This window comes from Tachysurus fulvidraco, chromosome 11 (assembly GCF_022655615.1).
Source record: "Tachysurus fulvidraco isolate hzauxx_2018 chromosome 11, HZAU_PFXX_2.0, whole genome shotgun sequence".
NCBI classification, from domain to species: Eukaryota; Metazoa; Chordata; class Actinopteri; order Siluriformes; family Bagridae; genus Tachysurus; species Tachysurus fulvidraco.
In genome coordinates, this window is record NC_062528.1 from 15,669,357 (window position 1) to 15,685,410 (window position 16,054).

Sequence of the window (16,054 nt, forward strand, 5' to 3'; positions counted from 1 at the left end):
GCGAGAAAACGTACAAGAAACGTTAACGTTACACACGTTTTCGATTAATTTAATCGATACCAAGTAATAAATACCAGTGTTTTACTTATTTCGGCTGAATTTGACTCTGTATTTTCATCTCTTAGGCTTCAAAACAACAAAAATCTCAACATATTTGATGCTTCATGAGGACTTTTATTTTTTAAGATTTGTGTTAACCTCCATATTGTATTTTATATGTCTGTGTACACTAATTATTGTTTGTACTTTTTCCATGATCAGGTGTTATATGTTCTGCATTAAAAAAAACCCATTAGTTAAATTTGGTCTCAATATTGTTTACTGGAGTAAAATTTCTATATGTTTCTTTTTCTTTTCTTTTTTCCAATAATAATAATAAAAATCTATATTATCACATTGCGTGATTTCTACAGTTAAATTGATAAGCCTAACCCACTCATGTATTTTGGATGGATGCCAGACAGCATTAAGAATAGTATTTTAATAATTTAAGGTATAATATACATCAACTAACATTGTTAATTTTGCAATAAAATACATTTATGTCACTTGCACTGAAAATTAATAACATAAGATTAAAAAAAAGTAAAAAAAAAAAAAAAAACTAAATGACATTTGTTCTTATAAAATCTGACATGGAATTCTATTTCGTACCATAGTAGCTGGTAGCTGATAAAATGTGATTCGACAAACTAAAGGGTCACGTCTGATGTAGTGTACCATGTAATACCATGTAATGGTATGACACGGTAGATCACACCATACTCTTACATAGACTGGAAAACTGGGTAGGGCTTTCTGGGATGGTTCTCAATTGGTTTAAATCATACCTAAAAGGGAGAGGTTACTATGTGAACATAGGTAACCATAAATCTGAGTGGACATCCATGACATGTGAAGTCCCACAGGGCTCAATTCTTGCACCGCTTCTCTTTAATTTGTATATGCTCCCAATTGGTCAAATAATGAAAAAGAACCAAATTGCTTACCACAGCTATGCAGATGACACCCAGATATATTTAGCCCTGTCCCCTAATGACTACAGCCCCATTGACTCTCTATGTAAGTGCATTGATGAAATTAACAGTTGGATGCGTCAAAACTTCCTCAGGTTAAACAAAGACAAACCCGAAGTCATTGTATTCGGAAATAAAGATGAAACTCTCAAGGTTAACACACACCTTGAATCTAGGGGTCTAAAGACACAAAATAAAGTCAGAAATTTTGGTGTAATTTTAGTGTCTGACCTTAATTTCAGTAGTCATTTGAAAGCGATAAGCAAATCAGCTTACTACCATCTCAGAAATATAGCCAGAATTAGAATTTTTGTCTCAAGACAGGACTTAGAAAAACTTGTTCATGCTTTCATCACCAGCAGGGTGGATTATTGCAATGGACTCCTTACTGGGATCCCCAAAAAGGCCATTAGACAGCTGCAGCTCATACAGAACACTGCTGCCAGAATTCTGACCAGAACCAAAAAATCTGAGCACATCACTCCAGTCCTCAGGTCCTTACACTGGCTTCCAGTTACATTTAGAATAGATTTTAATGTATTGTTACTGGTTTATAAATCACTTCATGGCTTAGGACCGAAATACATTACAGATATACTAATTGAATATAAACCAAGCAGACTACTCAGATCATTAGGATCAGGTCAGTTAGAGATACCAAGGGTTCACTCAAAACAAGGTGCGTCAGCATTTAGTTATTATGCCACCTATAGCTGGAATCAGCTTCCAGAAGATATCAGATGTGCTTCAACAGTAGACACTTTTAAATCAAGATTAAAAACACATCTGTTTAACTCTGCATTTACTGAATGAGCGCTGTGCTGCTTCACACTGACTGCACTTTTTATCCAAATCACTTTTACTCCTGTTTTATTCTTTTTGACACATTTTAAACTGTTTTTATTAAAATCACATTTATTTTGTTATGATTTTATCGTGTGTTTCTTATTTTTCATATATATATATATATATATATATATATATAATTCTCTTTTATAAACTGTTTTCTAATTTCTAAGTAAAGCACTTTGAATGACCTCTGTGTATGAAATGTGCTATACAAATAAACTTGCCTTGCCTTGCCTTGCCTATGATGACTGATTATGAACAACACTGATTACAGCACAATTCCTGTAAAAAAAATAACAAAAAAACCTTTATCTGACATTGAAAATAGTGATATTTATGTTAAAATTACACGTAACATGGCAATAGTATTTTGCATTGTCAGTAGTGCAGTTAAACTGTATATTAACACAGAGGAATACACAAGAAACTCCTCTTTTTGTTGCATCAGACCATGCTGTTGTTGTCAAATTTTAATTTCTTGTTTCTGAATTTTGATTGTTTATTTGATCTCTCTACATGTAATGCTGTCTGTGTGTGTGTGTGTGTGTGTGTGTGTGTGTGTGTGTGTGTGTGTGTGTGTGTGTGTGTGTGTGTGTGTGTGTGTGTTGAGGAAAACCTTTCTCCTAAGGTTAAGTAGTGTTTTTATTTAGATATTCAAAATAATTATGTAGATGTTTAAAAATCTAATCATTTTTACTTTGCTGACAAAATGATTGTTGCTTTACAATGTTTAGACTAAACAAATTATTTTTTTTGACATCTTAATTTTTCCTGATATATGAAAGCCTTTGGAATTTCACCTGGATGATTTGCACAAAAATAACAGTCTGTCTTGGATTTGTCATTCTTTGCATCTTAGTAATTTTTTTACCTTTACTTATTTTCTACATTTTCGTGACAGATCCACATGCTGGCCCAGAACAACTAACCCTCCTCTTCCCTGAAAAATGTGAAGCTGTATATAAAATTATTGAATATTTATTCATTCATATGAATTTATTTAATAGCAGGAACTGTGTCATGTAGGTAAAAAAAAGTTGATACTACTTTTTTTTTTCCTGTTTCGATTTTATCAGTTTTGCTCACTGTTGTTTTTAAGCAATGATTATTGATCTTATCATTCATGAACCACGACGAAACCATTCATCACTCATTTTGAGGAATAACGGGCGTAGTCAGTGAACTATAAAACTTAATAGATATTAAATTTACTTCGGAACAAAGGAAAAATTTACTATATAAGTTCAATTAAAGACGTTATACAATGATATATAAAATCGCATATAAAAGTACGTCAGTGATACATATGAAATATTTTCCACGGAACCCCTGTGAGTTTCGGTAAAGTCAGACTTGGTACAGTCGCCCTTCCTCCTTCACCTGTTCAGTTTCAGATTGCAGTCTCACACCTACACAACATAGCACGAACAAAATGGCGGATTCACCTGTGTGAGGGAAAACACGTCAAGACAGAAAAAGAGACTGAATTACGGATATACGTGTTTACCTCGATAGCTTTAAGATTTTTTTTTTAAAGTCAATTTAAATATTTTATTAACCTACTTTTAAAAATGCGTTCATTTGTGATCCTTATAATCCTCATGGTAACAGGTATGGGAGTATCACAATATTTATATTCCCCCCGGAATACAAGTCGAATTTTTATTTTACATTTCTTACTTTACTTAATCTTTAATCTTTTTAATATTGTTTTGAACTCTTAATCTGACTGCCTCGGTTATGTTGACATACTGACATGCAGTGAATTTCTAGGCCTAAATCAAGCACATTGTTTATTTTATGCAGCATGTATTTTTGTGTGTTTTTACCTGTTTAATTACATATTAACTTATTTTATCTCTTATTTTTTTAACTTAGCATATTTTATAACTTTTCATTTTTCATTTGCTTGAATTCTATGCCTTAAAATTAGTGTCATTTATCTTTACCTTAATCATAACTATATAGGAAACTTGAATAAACACACTTATTCAAATGGGACTTTTTTTGCCATATAGGTGTTCAGAGTTTTTTTAAATTATGTAAATGTTAAAATGTACATTCCAAATGCCTAAAATTAGATTGTGTGTGAAGATTATGGCATGACCCTCTCCGTGGTTTCTGTGAGTCATAGTTGCTAGTTTCAGTTACTACAATCTCTTGACAAGTTTGCGCGCCCCCCCAAATTGTGGTGCAATATTAAAAAAATATATACTTATATAAGTCCTCCTGCAATGGCAGAACAGTAAACACTACTCTGGAAGGCATCATGCCTTAGAAGAAAAGCTGCTTTTGGTCTAATGAATATAAAGATGTCTGTCTAAGGGCAGTAGACTTGAAAGGGTTTTGTGTCTTTACAGTTCTGTTAATAATTTGTTGTACTCTGTCATTGCATACTATTTGACAAGTTAGTTTGTTTTCTAGAAAGTTACAGACTGCTTTTTTTTATTTTTATGTTTGACTTGTGTTCATTAATGTGAGATTCTATTTGTATGCAATCAGGAAACTGCTACTAAATAATTGCTATTTGGTGAATGAAGTCAGAAGGCATGCAAAATATATACAAAACCACGTCAACAGCGTTTTTAGGTCGGAGTGTATTTGAAAGTTAATTTAGTCTCTTTATTTAGCAGAATTTATCACTGATCGCTTTAATACATCTTAGAACTTGCAAACGTAATCTAAAGGAAGTCACCCTTGGTTTAGCAGGTAATATTCTTCATCAAAATAAAAAAAAAGGTTTGTCTTGCTGCTTACTCTTATAATTGGTCGTTTCAGATTATTTACCCTTTTAATCTTTTTACAGTTCCCTCCTGTACCAAAGGAGCACTTCACACCTGTGTGTGTTTGTGTGTTTTCAGATTGCAGGAGAGAGGATTTTTTTTTTGCTTCCTGAAATGATTCAGTTGTGGCATCATGTTGGATAATTGTGATGTACAAACAAGAATTAATTCTTAAAGCCCTATTCCTATAATTGCAACAATGAGACCATAACAGATTAGTACAACAGAACAAGAATAGTTTTTACACAATTATGGTTATACTTTTGGATTTGCCATGCACGTGAACGACCACAGACTAACCTCCTCTTTTCTTACAGGCTTCACCTCAGGAGTCAATGTTGTCTGCCCGGTCAAACGCTATGTGGTCATCCTCTTTCAGCCAGTCACTCTTAGATGTGATTTCACAACCACAGCCACAGCAGTCCCACTTATCACCTGGAAGTACAAGTCCTTCTGCAGAGATCCTATCCAAGCTGCCCTTAACCCAAGCAGTGCAGACAGTGCCTTGTCCCAGGCCAACCCCAACTACAACCCCAATATTGAATGCTCAGACAGTGCAAGGACTGTACGCATTGTGGCTTCTAAGCAGACCTCAGTCACACTGGGAAATGATTACCAGGGCCGCAAGATCAGCATCGTTAACAGTAAGAGACAATGATTGTGATTTAGGACTTCAAAGGAACTACTTCATTGTTAACAGAGCCATTGTCACAATTGTTTAAATACTTTAGTTAAAAAAATGCAATCGAAGTAAGAAAATCCACAAAAGCTACATAGTTAATTTGCAAAAAATAACACATTATAAAATTAATGTGCTTTACAAATTGAGTTAGAGCTAGCTTTAGAGGAAAGTCAATAAATAAATGCTTCTTTACATGCTGTTTATCCAAATATATTCAGAGGTATAATAATGCAGTTACACTAAATCATGGCTTTCTTTTTTCAGATGCCGATCTCAATATTGCTCAGACTGCATGGGGAGATAGCGGTGTGTATGTGTGCAGTGTTGCTTCATCCCAGGACCTCTCAGGAAATGGCGAGGACTATACCGAACTCATTGTTTTGGGTAAGATACATTTGATTTATTGATGATTATTTCATATCTGCACCCAAAGCCAAACTTTAGGCTGTAATTTTTCTGCCACCTATTCATTAGTTTTTCCTTTCCCTTGATGAGTGGTGGGGTGTGTTAGAGCATTTGTAGAACAGGCAAAACAGTGAAGACTTTTGTGGAGCTTTTCATACTAGCTGGCATTGAGCAGGCTCATGGTTGAAATGTAGATTAGAGCATTTTAAGAGCAGAGAATTTTTCTGTTTGGATAGTCATCGCAAAATCTTTTTCAATCATGGCTTTGTCCTCCTTCTTTCACAGAGAGAAAGTCAAATACTACAGACCTGCTGCCTGGCATTGACTTACTGATCATGGAAGGTACACTATGTGCACCTCTTTAGTACTAGAAGCCCCTTTGTTTTGCGTGCCCCCTTTTAGCCCTTCACTTCAATATGCAAGAATTTGCATATCTGAAAGAAAATCTCCTTAACTGATGTTAAAAATTCAATAATGCAATGGTCTGTATGGAGGAAGGAATATGCTCTTACACTGGAAACAGCAGTAGATGCTGCTATAACAATAATATAACCTCAGGGATTGAGAGAGTAAATGTTCAGACTTGAATCTGTAATTAATGTTGTGCGTGCGTGTGTGTAAACGCATGTTGTGTGCAGTTGTTATGTTTATGATTTTGGTGGCAGTACAACTTGTGAGACAGACCTGTCAGGCTGGTTTCTCTTACTTCTTTTTCTTTTAAAAACATCTAATCATCTCCAGCATTGTGTTGTACTCTATTCATTCCAATGAAAAACAGAGACAGGGCCATGTTTTCATTAAAGAAAAAATAGTTAATGAAATGAATTGTCAAGAAATGTTTCATGTACTTTCCCCACGGATACGTGATTGCCAGGGCACAATCGCAGATTTGTACTAAGCATCCTTTATCTTTTTCTGTTTTTGCAGCATCTGATTTAGACAGTTTACGGGTTGATTGAGGCTGCTAGCTCCACTCTTCTTTTTAAAAACAGAGAACATCTGATTGGTTTTCCATCATGAAAAACTCAGTGCATGATGAATATCCATATGACATCAGATTTTCACTGTTTCAATACTATTCAAATGTTTTGTATGTATTTAAAATAAAACTACACCTTTGATTGTTTAAGCCACTTATCAAAACATGCATTTCCACTTTGTGTTACTTGATGTAGAAAACGTGCTCTGAGAAGCTGCATGCCATCTATGGACATGGTTTGCAGTGTAGTATTTATTTATTTTTTTTAACTGATTTATTAAACTAATATTTGATCTAATTTTAATCAGCATTAACCTTGATCCAATTCTATAAGTGTGTATAAAGTGAATAAATGAATAAAACCTCCAACTGCTCCAATAATCTTGAAACAAATGAATAACAAGCCTCCTATTTAAGTAGTCAGATTACATTCATAAAAGAAACCTTCCACTCTGTTATTCTTACACACTTTTCTACTACTATCGCTTTTTTGGCGCTGCACAGGTTCAAAGGAAATAACTGTCCTTCATTATGTGATCTGTCATGCCCACTGACCTTATAGTTGTAGTACATACAGTCCCTTGCAAAATTAGCCATCAGATATTTTCTGGATTGCAAGTAAATAGATTGATTGTCACTAAATTGCATTACAAACCAATATGCAGAACAACCTTTTGCTGCACTTTAACTTTAAGTCTGTTGGGTAAGTTCCTTCCAACTTTGTGCACTGTTTGTAAAGGATTTTCCAAGCTGATTTGCTTCAGGTTGTTCAGGTTTGGATTAATGTTGATTGTTGTTCGCTGACAGCAAAAGGAAATTAAATGGAAATTAAAATGTTATTTTCCCCATCCCAATATCTGATGAGCTTAATCTGTTTTAGAAACGGTGTATTTCAGTTTATTTACCATTTCTTTGTTAATTCTGTCCTCTCTCTTTTAGATTGGTTGTTGGTGGTATTGGTGGTGATTGGTTTCTTCTTGCTGCTGCTGCTCTTTGGGATCTGTTGGTGTCAGTGTTGCCCTCACACATGTTGCTGTTATGTGAGCTGCCCGTGTTGCCCAGAACGCTGCTGCTGCCCAAGAGCATGTAAGTACAATTATTTCTGTATTTATTTATGATTGTTGTCCCTCTGCTCATAATTGTTTTCTTTCAATAATCAGCGCACAAATTGTTGCATGGGCAGCATAAATTACTAATTAGTTTGTCTTCTTTAAAAATTCCCTGTTGTAGATAAATAAATAAAAAACTTTGCTGCAGTGAAATGTATGATATGGTAACGTTAGGTGAGAATGATCGCTTACTATGGAGTTGCATTGTGTGCACACTATACTAACACTAGCTGGTTTTTTTTTGTGTTTTTTAATTACAGTGTATGAAGCAGGTAAAGCTGTGAAGGCAGGGGTTCCTAGTCAGTATGCAGCCAGTATGTTCGCTCCTAGTTTGTATGGACAGCCAGCATATATGGGAGGGCCATCACCACCCATACCAATGCTGCCCATGCCTCAAGGTGTCAACGCCCCTCCTTCTAATGGCTATGGAAGGGACTTTGATGCAGCCAGCTCAGGTGGGTAACCTTTCAGATCCTCTTGGCATATGATTTTTTTAATTTATTTTTTTTTCCTTGTAGCGACAACTCTGATAATAAAAATGTTGTCTTTTTCCCTTAATTCACTTTCATTGGTCAATTTTAATTTAATTCACAAAACTTAATCACTACCTTTAATTATCCTGTATGGCCTTTAGATTAGGTCTGGTAGAACGTGCAATGTTATGAACAATATTAATAGTGTACTGACAAATAGACTCGATTGTATCAGATATAGTTTCCCTGTAGTGTTCTGCTGAAAACAGTTGTTTGGCTTTGTGGTCACTGATGAATCGGAATAACTGGGAAATTTGGGTTTGATGTTTCACTGTTGTTTTCCATTGTAGTTGGTCAGGGATCCCAGGTACCACTGCTACATGACCATGATGGTGGTGCAGGCCAGAGTAAGTTAAAAATTTAAATGTTGTTAACCTAGTTGAGTCTGTGTACTCATCCTCCAGGCCAAACCGCTACCCCCACCTTCTCTCTCTCTCTCTCTCTCTCTCTCTCTCTCTTTCTTGTTTTTTTTTTTTTTTTTTTTTACATTATCTCCGCTGTTATCTTTTGTTTTAATTAAATTCCCTATTTAAAGCATTGGAATTACAAGAAAACCAAATATTCATGTTAAATCTACCTGTTCCAGTAAATAATTGGCTGCTCTGTCACCAAGAGGTAGCATGTTATTTAAAACCTCAGGATGTAAATATGGGGAAATGAAAGGTGTTAATCTGATCTAATGTCTCATTTACCTTTTGATATTAAACCTAAGTGACTATACCAAAAACAAGTATAAGATAATTAGCTCAAACTCATTGGCTATTCATTGTATTTGTTTGTGTTTCAGCCCGTAGTGGATACCGTATCCAAGCGAATCAGGATGGAAATCCTACCCGTTTGCTGTATTATATGGAGCGTGAGCTTGCTAATATAGACCCCAGTCAGCCTGGCGTTGCTGCAGGGAATTATAGTCGCAGTGAGTTCTCTTGGGGATAATTGTTTATCCTGACTGTCATTGATTTAGGTGGTCATTTTTTGGGAATGGCTGTGGAGAAATTTGGAAAACTTTATTCTTTTTTTCTTCTTTCTCACACAGATGATGGTATGAGTGAGATCAGTTCTCTGCATGATGGCGGTGACCCCCGTAATCGTGGTCGGTCAAGGCCTCCCCAGTTGAACACGGTATATGATGATGAGAACATGAGCACCATCAGCAGCGTATCTCAGAATATGCGGAGAGATGAGCCCAGGAGATGGGGCGGAGCTGATCCTAGCCGTGGCCGTGCTCGTTCCATGGACAACCTTGATGATATCGGCCGGAATTATAGGGACCGTGATTACCCCCCTAGTCGAGGCAGAAGAGGGTGAGCTAAGAAATATGTGGCTTTTAACTAATCTAATGATACGTGATGGTATAAACATTTTGCTCTCCCTGCAGTTCTGATGACGAATGGAGCAACAGCGCTCGTAGATATGACCGTGTCCCTGATGATCGACACCGTGACTATTCTCCTGACAATCGTTTACGTAATGACTCTCGGGAAGTTGGCTTAAAAGGTCGCCGTAGTCGCAGCCGAGATGACTTGATGGACCTGGAACGTGGACGAGGCGTCGGAGGCCGGGATGCATATGATGACAGCTTCCTGCGGGAGGCAATGGAGAAGAAGAAGTTGGGAGAGCAGCGGGCACGGAGTCGTGAGCGTCTTGACAGTGACAGTGAGCGCTCAGACCGCTACAGGGGAGGGCATGCAGGGCCACCACCGCTCCCTCTCAGCAGGCCTGCAGGCAATCCTGACCAGCGGCGTGCCAACAATGTCGGCTTCCCACCGCCACCATCCTACGCTGAGGATACAGACAGCTTAGCATCGTCCAAGAAGAGCAATCTCCGCAAGGTGAGAACTACACTTGTGTTACACACTGTGATTATTTTCTGAGCTGTTATAAAACTACCACTAGCAGTAATTTTCACAATCTGAAGCATTTATGGCAAATTAATAAATACGGAAACAAATGAACTTGGAATTAGAATTCTTTTTCTCTTTGGGTATCTGGTTAAGTTAATGTTCAAAGTATTGGATTTGTTACTGAATGTGAAGTTTTACCGGAAAAATTAGTAGCAATATTTTAATCACAAGCTTGACAGATAAATCTGTGTAATTCCACGGTGGCGTCTTTTTTATTGTCTGAGAAATCAAGTTGTGTGATTTATGTAAAATTGTATCTCTTCCCCAGAATGGAGCTGTGAGCCGTGAGAGTCTGGTGGTGTGAAACGTTGCATGAATCCAGTCAACATGTCCCTTTGGTGTGTTTATAATGTTTTGTAAGTTTGTGTTTTTCATTGTCAGATGCTAAAAGTTTATTATGGGATTAAATGAGGATATGCATGTTTGAATGCAATTTTTATCCGAGAATCGAGACTCATGACTTTTTTCAATGTTACTTTTTCAATAGTTTTATTTGTATTTGATGGTTTTATAGCTTAAATCACATTGTTTTATAATGAATAATCCAATTTTAAAACTCTTAATCTGATATTGAATATTTCACTTAATATCCACTTATCACACTTGTATCACTTGAACACTTAACAAGCTTTACATTTTATGGCTCAGAAACCGAATTGTAAATGTGTACAAATTATAATAAAAACAATTTTACAGATCTTTGTATTTACTGTAAAAAGATTTCCCCACTGATTTGTTTTCAGTACGGTGGCAGTAAGTTCTCTGTATTGCTAGTTGCAAAAGAAAAGATGTTGCCTCTCGCCACAATGTTGTATGTTAGTTTTAGGAATACTTTACTTTATCTATGCATTTGGTTTTGTATCGGAATTAACCAGATCTGTAAATTGTTATTCTGGTATTTTTAGCCATGATCATGTGATAATTTTTTTTAATGTTTTATAAATCGCTGGACAATAAAACTTTTTTATGTAAAATATGTTTGCTGTTTTTGCTGCCACTAGGTGGTGTTAATATTTCCTGTAAACTCATGACATTTGGATTGTGTGGCTGAATGTGATTCGGGCCTCTTGTTTCGACAGCCAAAAGACCTTTCAATTTTCATAATGTAGATATTTAGATGTATTAACTTCCCATGTTGAAGTTTATTAATGATAATATTTGGAAAAGCAGAAAAGCTTTTATCAGTGAAAATAATGGAGAAATCCAGACAAATGCTTTATTTTAATTTACTTTTTTTTTTTTTTTTGGTTATGGTTTATCTTTTTTTATTTATTATTTATTTTAATGTCATTATTATAGTTAAATCTGTTTCAGGGAAATTTTATTTAGAAAATAATTCATTGCAGATCAACTATCATTTTTTATTTATTTACTTTAAGCTATAAGAATACACTATTTACAGAAAATCATACTTCATTCAATAGTGCATTTCCCATGACCTTGTGTGTTGATACTGGAAGTGTCCTGTAGTCTTACGACGCTATGTGTATCTGTAAATAAATCAAAATGGCCCAAACATCAGTCTATACATGGTACACAGTAGTAAACCTGTTCAAACTTTCATCTCACTAATGAGAAAACACCTTAAAATAAACTTAGGCCAAAGAAAAAATATGTTCAAGACTGTGATAAAATCTGTGTGCATGTGCATGCTCATCGGGTGGAGTGGATCTGGTAGACGGTGGGATGAAAAGGGAGGGCTTGGGCACACAGATGCCATGGGGAAGGAGATTTGCATCACACTGGCATTGCTGGCATTTTAGTCGTGCTGTTTAGGGAGTGAGGATCTTCCTCTGAGGTAAGTGTGCTGTTTCTGTAATATTACCTGTGAATCATTCAAGGTTTAGAACAATGGAATATTAGAAGTCAGATTAAATGCTAAAATATGAATTACCGGTCTGCAATTTTGTAATACTTTGTAAAATATTGTCTGCTCTAAAGTGTGGTTACTTTAAATGCAAAAGAAAATATAAATATCTATTTTAATTACTATTTAATTGTGATATTGTCCAAATAGTCACTACCTTTCAGCACGAACAACTATCAAGTGAGTTATATTACATATTATGTCAATTTTTATTGGTTAATAGTTAAAATGTTCTGACATTAACTAGCTGTAGGTGTATAAAGATGAAATAAATAAAAAAAAGTAAAGTGTGTCTTGGATAATAATTTCATGCTGCTTATGTATTCTCAGTTCCTTGTGTAATGGCGTACATTAAAGCATGAGTGGTTGCTGCTGTACACGAAAGCAATGTCTGTTCAAGCAGATCACTTGCAGAAATCAACTACATACTTAAAGTCTTCAGTGTGATGCAGGCATGAAGTGTTTTGGTATATTAGTTTCATGTTTAGTCATGATCCTAAAAAAGATTCGATTCAATTCAATATAGATACAATTAAAATTGTAAAGTTTAAAATGAAGTTACTAAGTTAAGATCCATGCAGCTTCGACTGACGCACCAATTTATAACCTGTCACCTGTCAGTAAGCATGGTGTATAATTAGAAATAATGTTAGAAGATAGATTAAAGAAGACCCCATGTGAACTGGTCAAAAAGGCCACTTGAAATAATTACTAACACTTTATACCACAAAATATCACAAGACAATAATGTCTTCTGGCTGGTGCTGTTGTCTCTCCACTCCAAGCTCCTAGGTTCAGAGTTTTCTTCAGGTTCTCTGGTTTCCCCCAATCTCCCAAAAACATGCATGGTGATTAGGAAGCCTAAATTGTCCCCTAGGTGTGAATAAGTGTATGATTGTGTGTGTGTCTGTGTGTGTTTGTCTGTGTGTGTGTGTGTGTGTGTGTGTGTTGGTGCCCTGCAATAGACCAGCATTCCATGCCCAGTTTCCACAAGCCCAGTTCTCTGGGGATTGGCTATGGATCCGTCACAACCCTGGGCAGGATAAAGATGTTTCTAAAAATTAATGAATGAATGAGTAATGTTTTATGATTAAATGCTGTTAGCTTTCATCCTAATGTTATGTGTAGTTGCTTTCCTGGGTGTGTATAATATCATACTACTTCTCATTCTCTTAAAAATTTAGTTTTGGTCATCATTCTTGCTAAACGACTCGTAGAAAAAACGATATGTAGCAAAAACCACCGAGTTCTAAGTTTATTTACTGAAGCTATTTTATGGGTTGGTAAGCATACTATATTTATTGTCTGACTTTCATTAAGCATAATATATTAGTGTTTGTGTGATTTATATACAGGTTTGGTTGTTAAATGGATTTACATGGACTAATTTGTACAGAAATTGCATCGTTTTATTGTAGACTAAAATCTTTTTCATGGATGTAGTGTGCATTGTTATGGCTTGTGACAATTAATATGGAGCTGCAATGTTAGTCGTTATTCACACAGTCAGCATGTGAACACCTCATGGTTGAGAACAGGCATTACTTGCCTGTTAGGTATGCAGTGCTTATTTAAGAGAATGTGTTAGAAGTTTAAGAGTATAAGAGTGATGTATAAAATGGATACTATCTCATCACTTTCAATGTTGCCTGTTTACTGAAACACAGCTCACTTTAATAGAGGAGAGTTTAGTTGATGAGCAAGTGCATAGGCAAAATGGGAGATCCCAAGAAAAGTATGAAGCCTGTTGAGAAACCCATCATTGTCCTTCTAGGTTCAGAAAAGACAGCAGTTATTGCCTAAGACCAACAAACTCCAGTTAAACCCACAACAAAGACAAACATGAGGGGAAGTGTATTGTTCATACTGTGACATTAATAGACACCATGTAAATGCCAATTTTTTTGAGTCATGTGTCAAATAATAACAGTTGGTACTTGGGTGGTTTTGGTCATCAAGCCTTTAGGTGCACTCAAAAAGCTCCCTGTAGAACAAGAAACACCTCTTTTTGTTGCAGGGGGATGTGAGGGTTAAGGCTGTGAATACCACAAATAGAGTTCTTACAAAGAACCTGTGCTATAAGCTCTTACTGGGTCATCAGCAGTAAATACCTTCCTGTGATGGACCTTGCAGGGCCCAAGTGCTGTGTGAATCCACAAACCTCCTTTTCACAATTACATCACCCCCAGAGACCAGTTATCTCATGTTGCTAAATTATAGCAACTATGCGTGCTTCCCTAACCCAGTGAAAATGTGGTTGTGAGCTTAATCCATTCAAATCCTACAGTAAAGGACAGTATACTATTAGTACTACTACTGCACCCATGCAACAAAGAAGGAAGTAGGACCACCCACAACCAATACGATCTGCATATGATCTTAAAGCCTAGCTATTACTAAATTACTGCATTTCCACTAAGAAGGCATATGTATCTATGGATTACTTGAGGACAGGAGGATCCATCAGGAATTTTTTTTTATAACTTAAAGGACTTGCGTGACACCCAAAAAACAGCTGTCCATCCAGGACATATAACTCTTTATACGTGCTGTAACTCTTCCCATCCATGGGTCTGTTTTGTATGGACTTGGGTGACTTGGCTGAGTGTATCAAATTATTTGTAATGTTAAGCAGGGCTCTCAAGTTTTAAAGACAGTCAAGACAGTCCACCCCCACCCCTGTTGTTGTGTTTGGTAAGGATCACTGACCACATTTTAACCAAATACAAAGTATTTGTTTAATTTCCATTTATTAATTTGTGTGTGTGTGTGTGTGTGTGTGTGTGTGTGTGTGTGTGTGTGTGTGTGTGTGTGTGTGTGTGTGAGAGAGAGAGAGAATGTGTGTGTGTGTGTGAGAGAGAGAGAGAGAGAGAGAGAGAGAGAGAGAGAGAGAGAGAGAGAGAGAGAGAGAGAGAGAGAGAGAGAGAGAGAGAGAGATTATGACTAGTGTTGTTTATTGTAAGTGTTTGTTGCCTTTTTGGACTCCTTTATCATTTATAATGTTGCTCCCATTTAAAACAGTTTGGCTCAAGCCCAGACATTTTTAGGGTCATGATTGAGGACAATGTCCCGTCCAGAGACAAGCTGTCCACCGACCATCGAAAATACCCTCTCTAATAAATATGTTACTTTTTCATTGGCTGTTGCGTTAAATCTTACCCAGATAGTGCTATTTTCTGATTGGCTATTGTGTAGCCTCTTTTTTTTGATTGGCTGAAGTGTCAGGCTCGACTATGGCCCGGTTCCATAGAGACAGCGGTGTGGACAGATACATTTTGGCTGCTGCGGCTTATTAAATATATGATAAATAGTCACAAAGTTTTTCTGCACGAGAAATACGATGTGTGGCGGGAGAGCGTGACAAAAGACCGAAATGCGTGACTGTCACACTCAATGTGTAACACTTGACAGCCCTGGTTAAGTCAAAAGTTTCTATGTTCCCTCTTTTTTTTAAAAAGCTTACTGGTTCTTTTTGAAACCACTACTTCACATATTGGCGTCAGAGTTCTGATCAATGAGTGAGAGGTTTTTACTTTCATATAAACCTGAATGAGCAAAGATATGAAGCTCATGGAAGTCCAAATTTATTAATATTGTTGTTGTACAATGCATTTACAAAACAATGTTATCTGCAGGTGGCTTCATGCCAATCTGTCAGAAGTTAAGCCTGACTTCACCTTGGTTGGGTGGAATAAAAGCTTGTAGCCTTATCAGCCCTCTGTGGATAAGAGTCCTAACGATAAGAGCCCCTGAATTTCAGCATTAGTAAATGCCTGGTCAGGCTCATATTTTAAGCTTTGTTTACCTCCTGTTTTCTTTCCCCCAGTATTTTCCAGTCTTTATTGTGGGATAGTTATGGGTTTACGCCTCACCCATTTCAGGTTTTGATCCAAAAACAGACATACATAAATATGTTTTATTGCAATA

At 36.3% G+C, this 16,054-nt stretch overlaps 1 protein-coding gene across 2 annotated transcripts; it reads left to right on the forward strand.

The window, feature by feature from the left end:
• Positions 1 to 3,273: 3,273 nt before the first annotated feature.
• On the forward strand, positions 3,274 to 11,234 carry lsr (lipolysis stimulated lipoprotein receptor). Of its 2 annotated transcripts, XM_027147979.2 has the most exons (11): positions 3,274 to 3,476; positions 4,966 to 5,292; positions 5,595 to 5,714; positions 6,021 to 6,077; positions 7,654 to 7,800; positions 8,084 to 8,278; positions 8,647 to 8,703; positions 9,144 to 9,272; positions 9,393 to 9,660; positions 9,735 to 10,188; positions 10,529 to 11,234. In XM_027147979.2, exons 1-11 carry the CDS (start codon positions 3,437 to 3,439, stop codon positions 10,562 to 10,564), a joined length of 1,830 nt encoding a protein of 609 aa, XP_027003780.1. In that variant the 5' UTR covers positions 3,274 to 3,436; the 3' UTR covers positions 10,565 to 11,234. The 2 variants fall into 2 exon arrangements, with proteins under 2 accessions (XP_027003780.1, XP_027003781.1); XM_027147980.2 differs by lacking the exon at positions 6,021 to 6,077.
• Positions 11,235 to 16,054: the final 4,820 nt, after the last annotated feature.

What these genes read in the sequence shown, in the direction of transcription:
- lsr (XM_027147979.2), top strand. Translation starts at nt 3,437, where the DNA reads ATGCGTTCATTTGTGATCCTTATAATCCTCATGGTAACAG. An exon ending in TGACTTACTGATCATGGAAG is followed by an intron (nt 6,078 to 7,653) that starts GTACACTATGTG and finishes TCTCTCTTTTAG; the next exon opens with ATTGGTTGTTGGTGGTATTG. An exon ending in AGAAGAGCAATCTCCGCAAG is followed by an intron (nt 10,189 to 10,528) that starts GTGAGAACTACA and finishes TCTCTTCCCCAG; the next exon opens with AATGGAGCTGTGAGCCGTGA.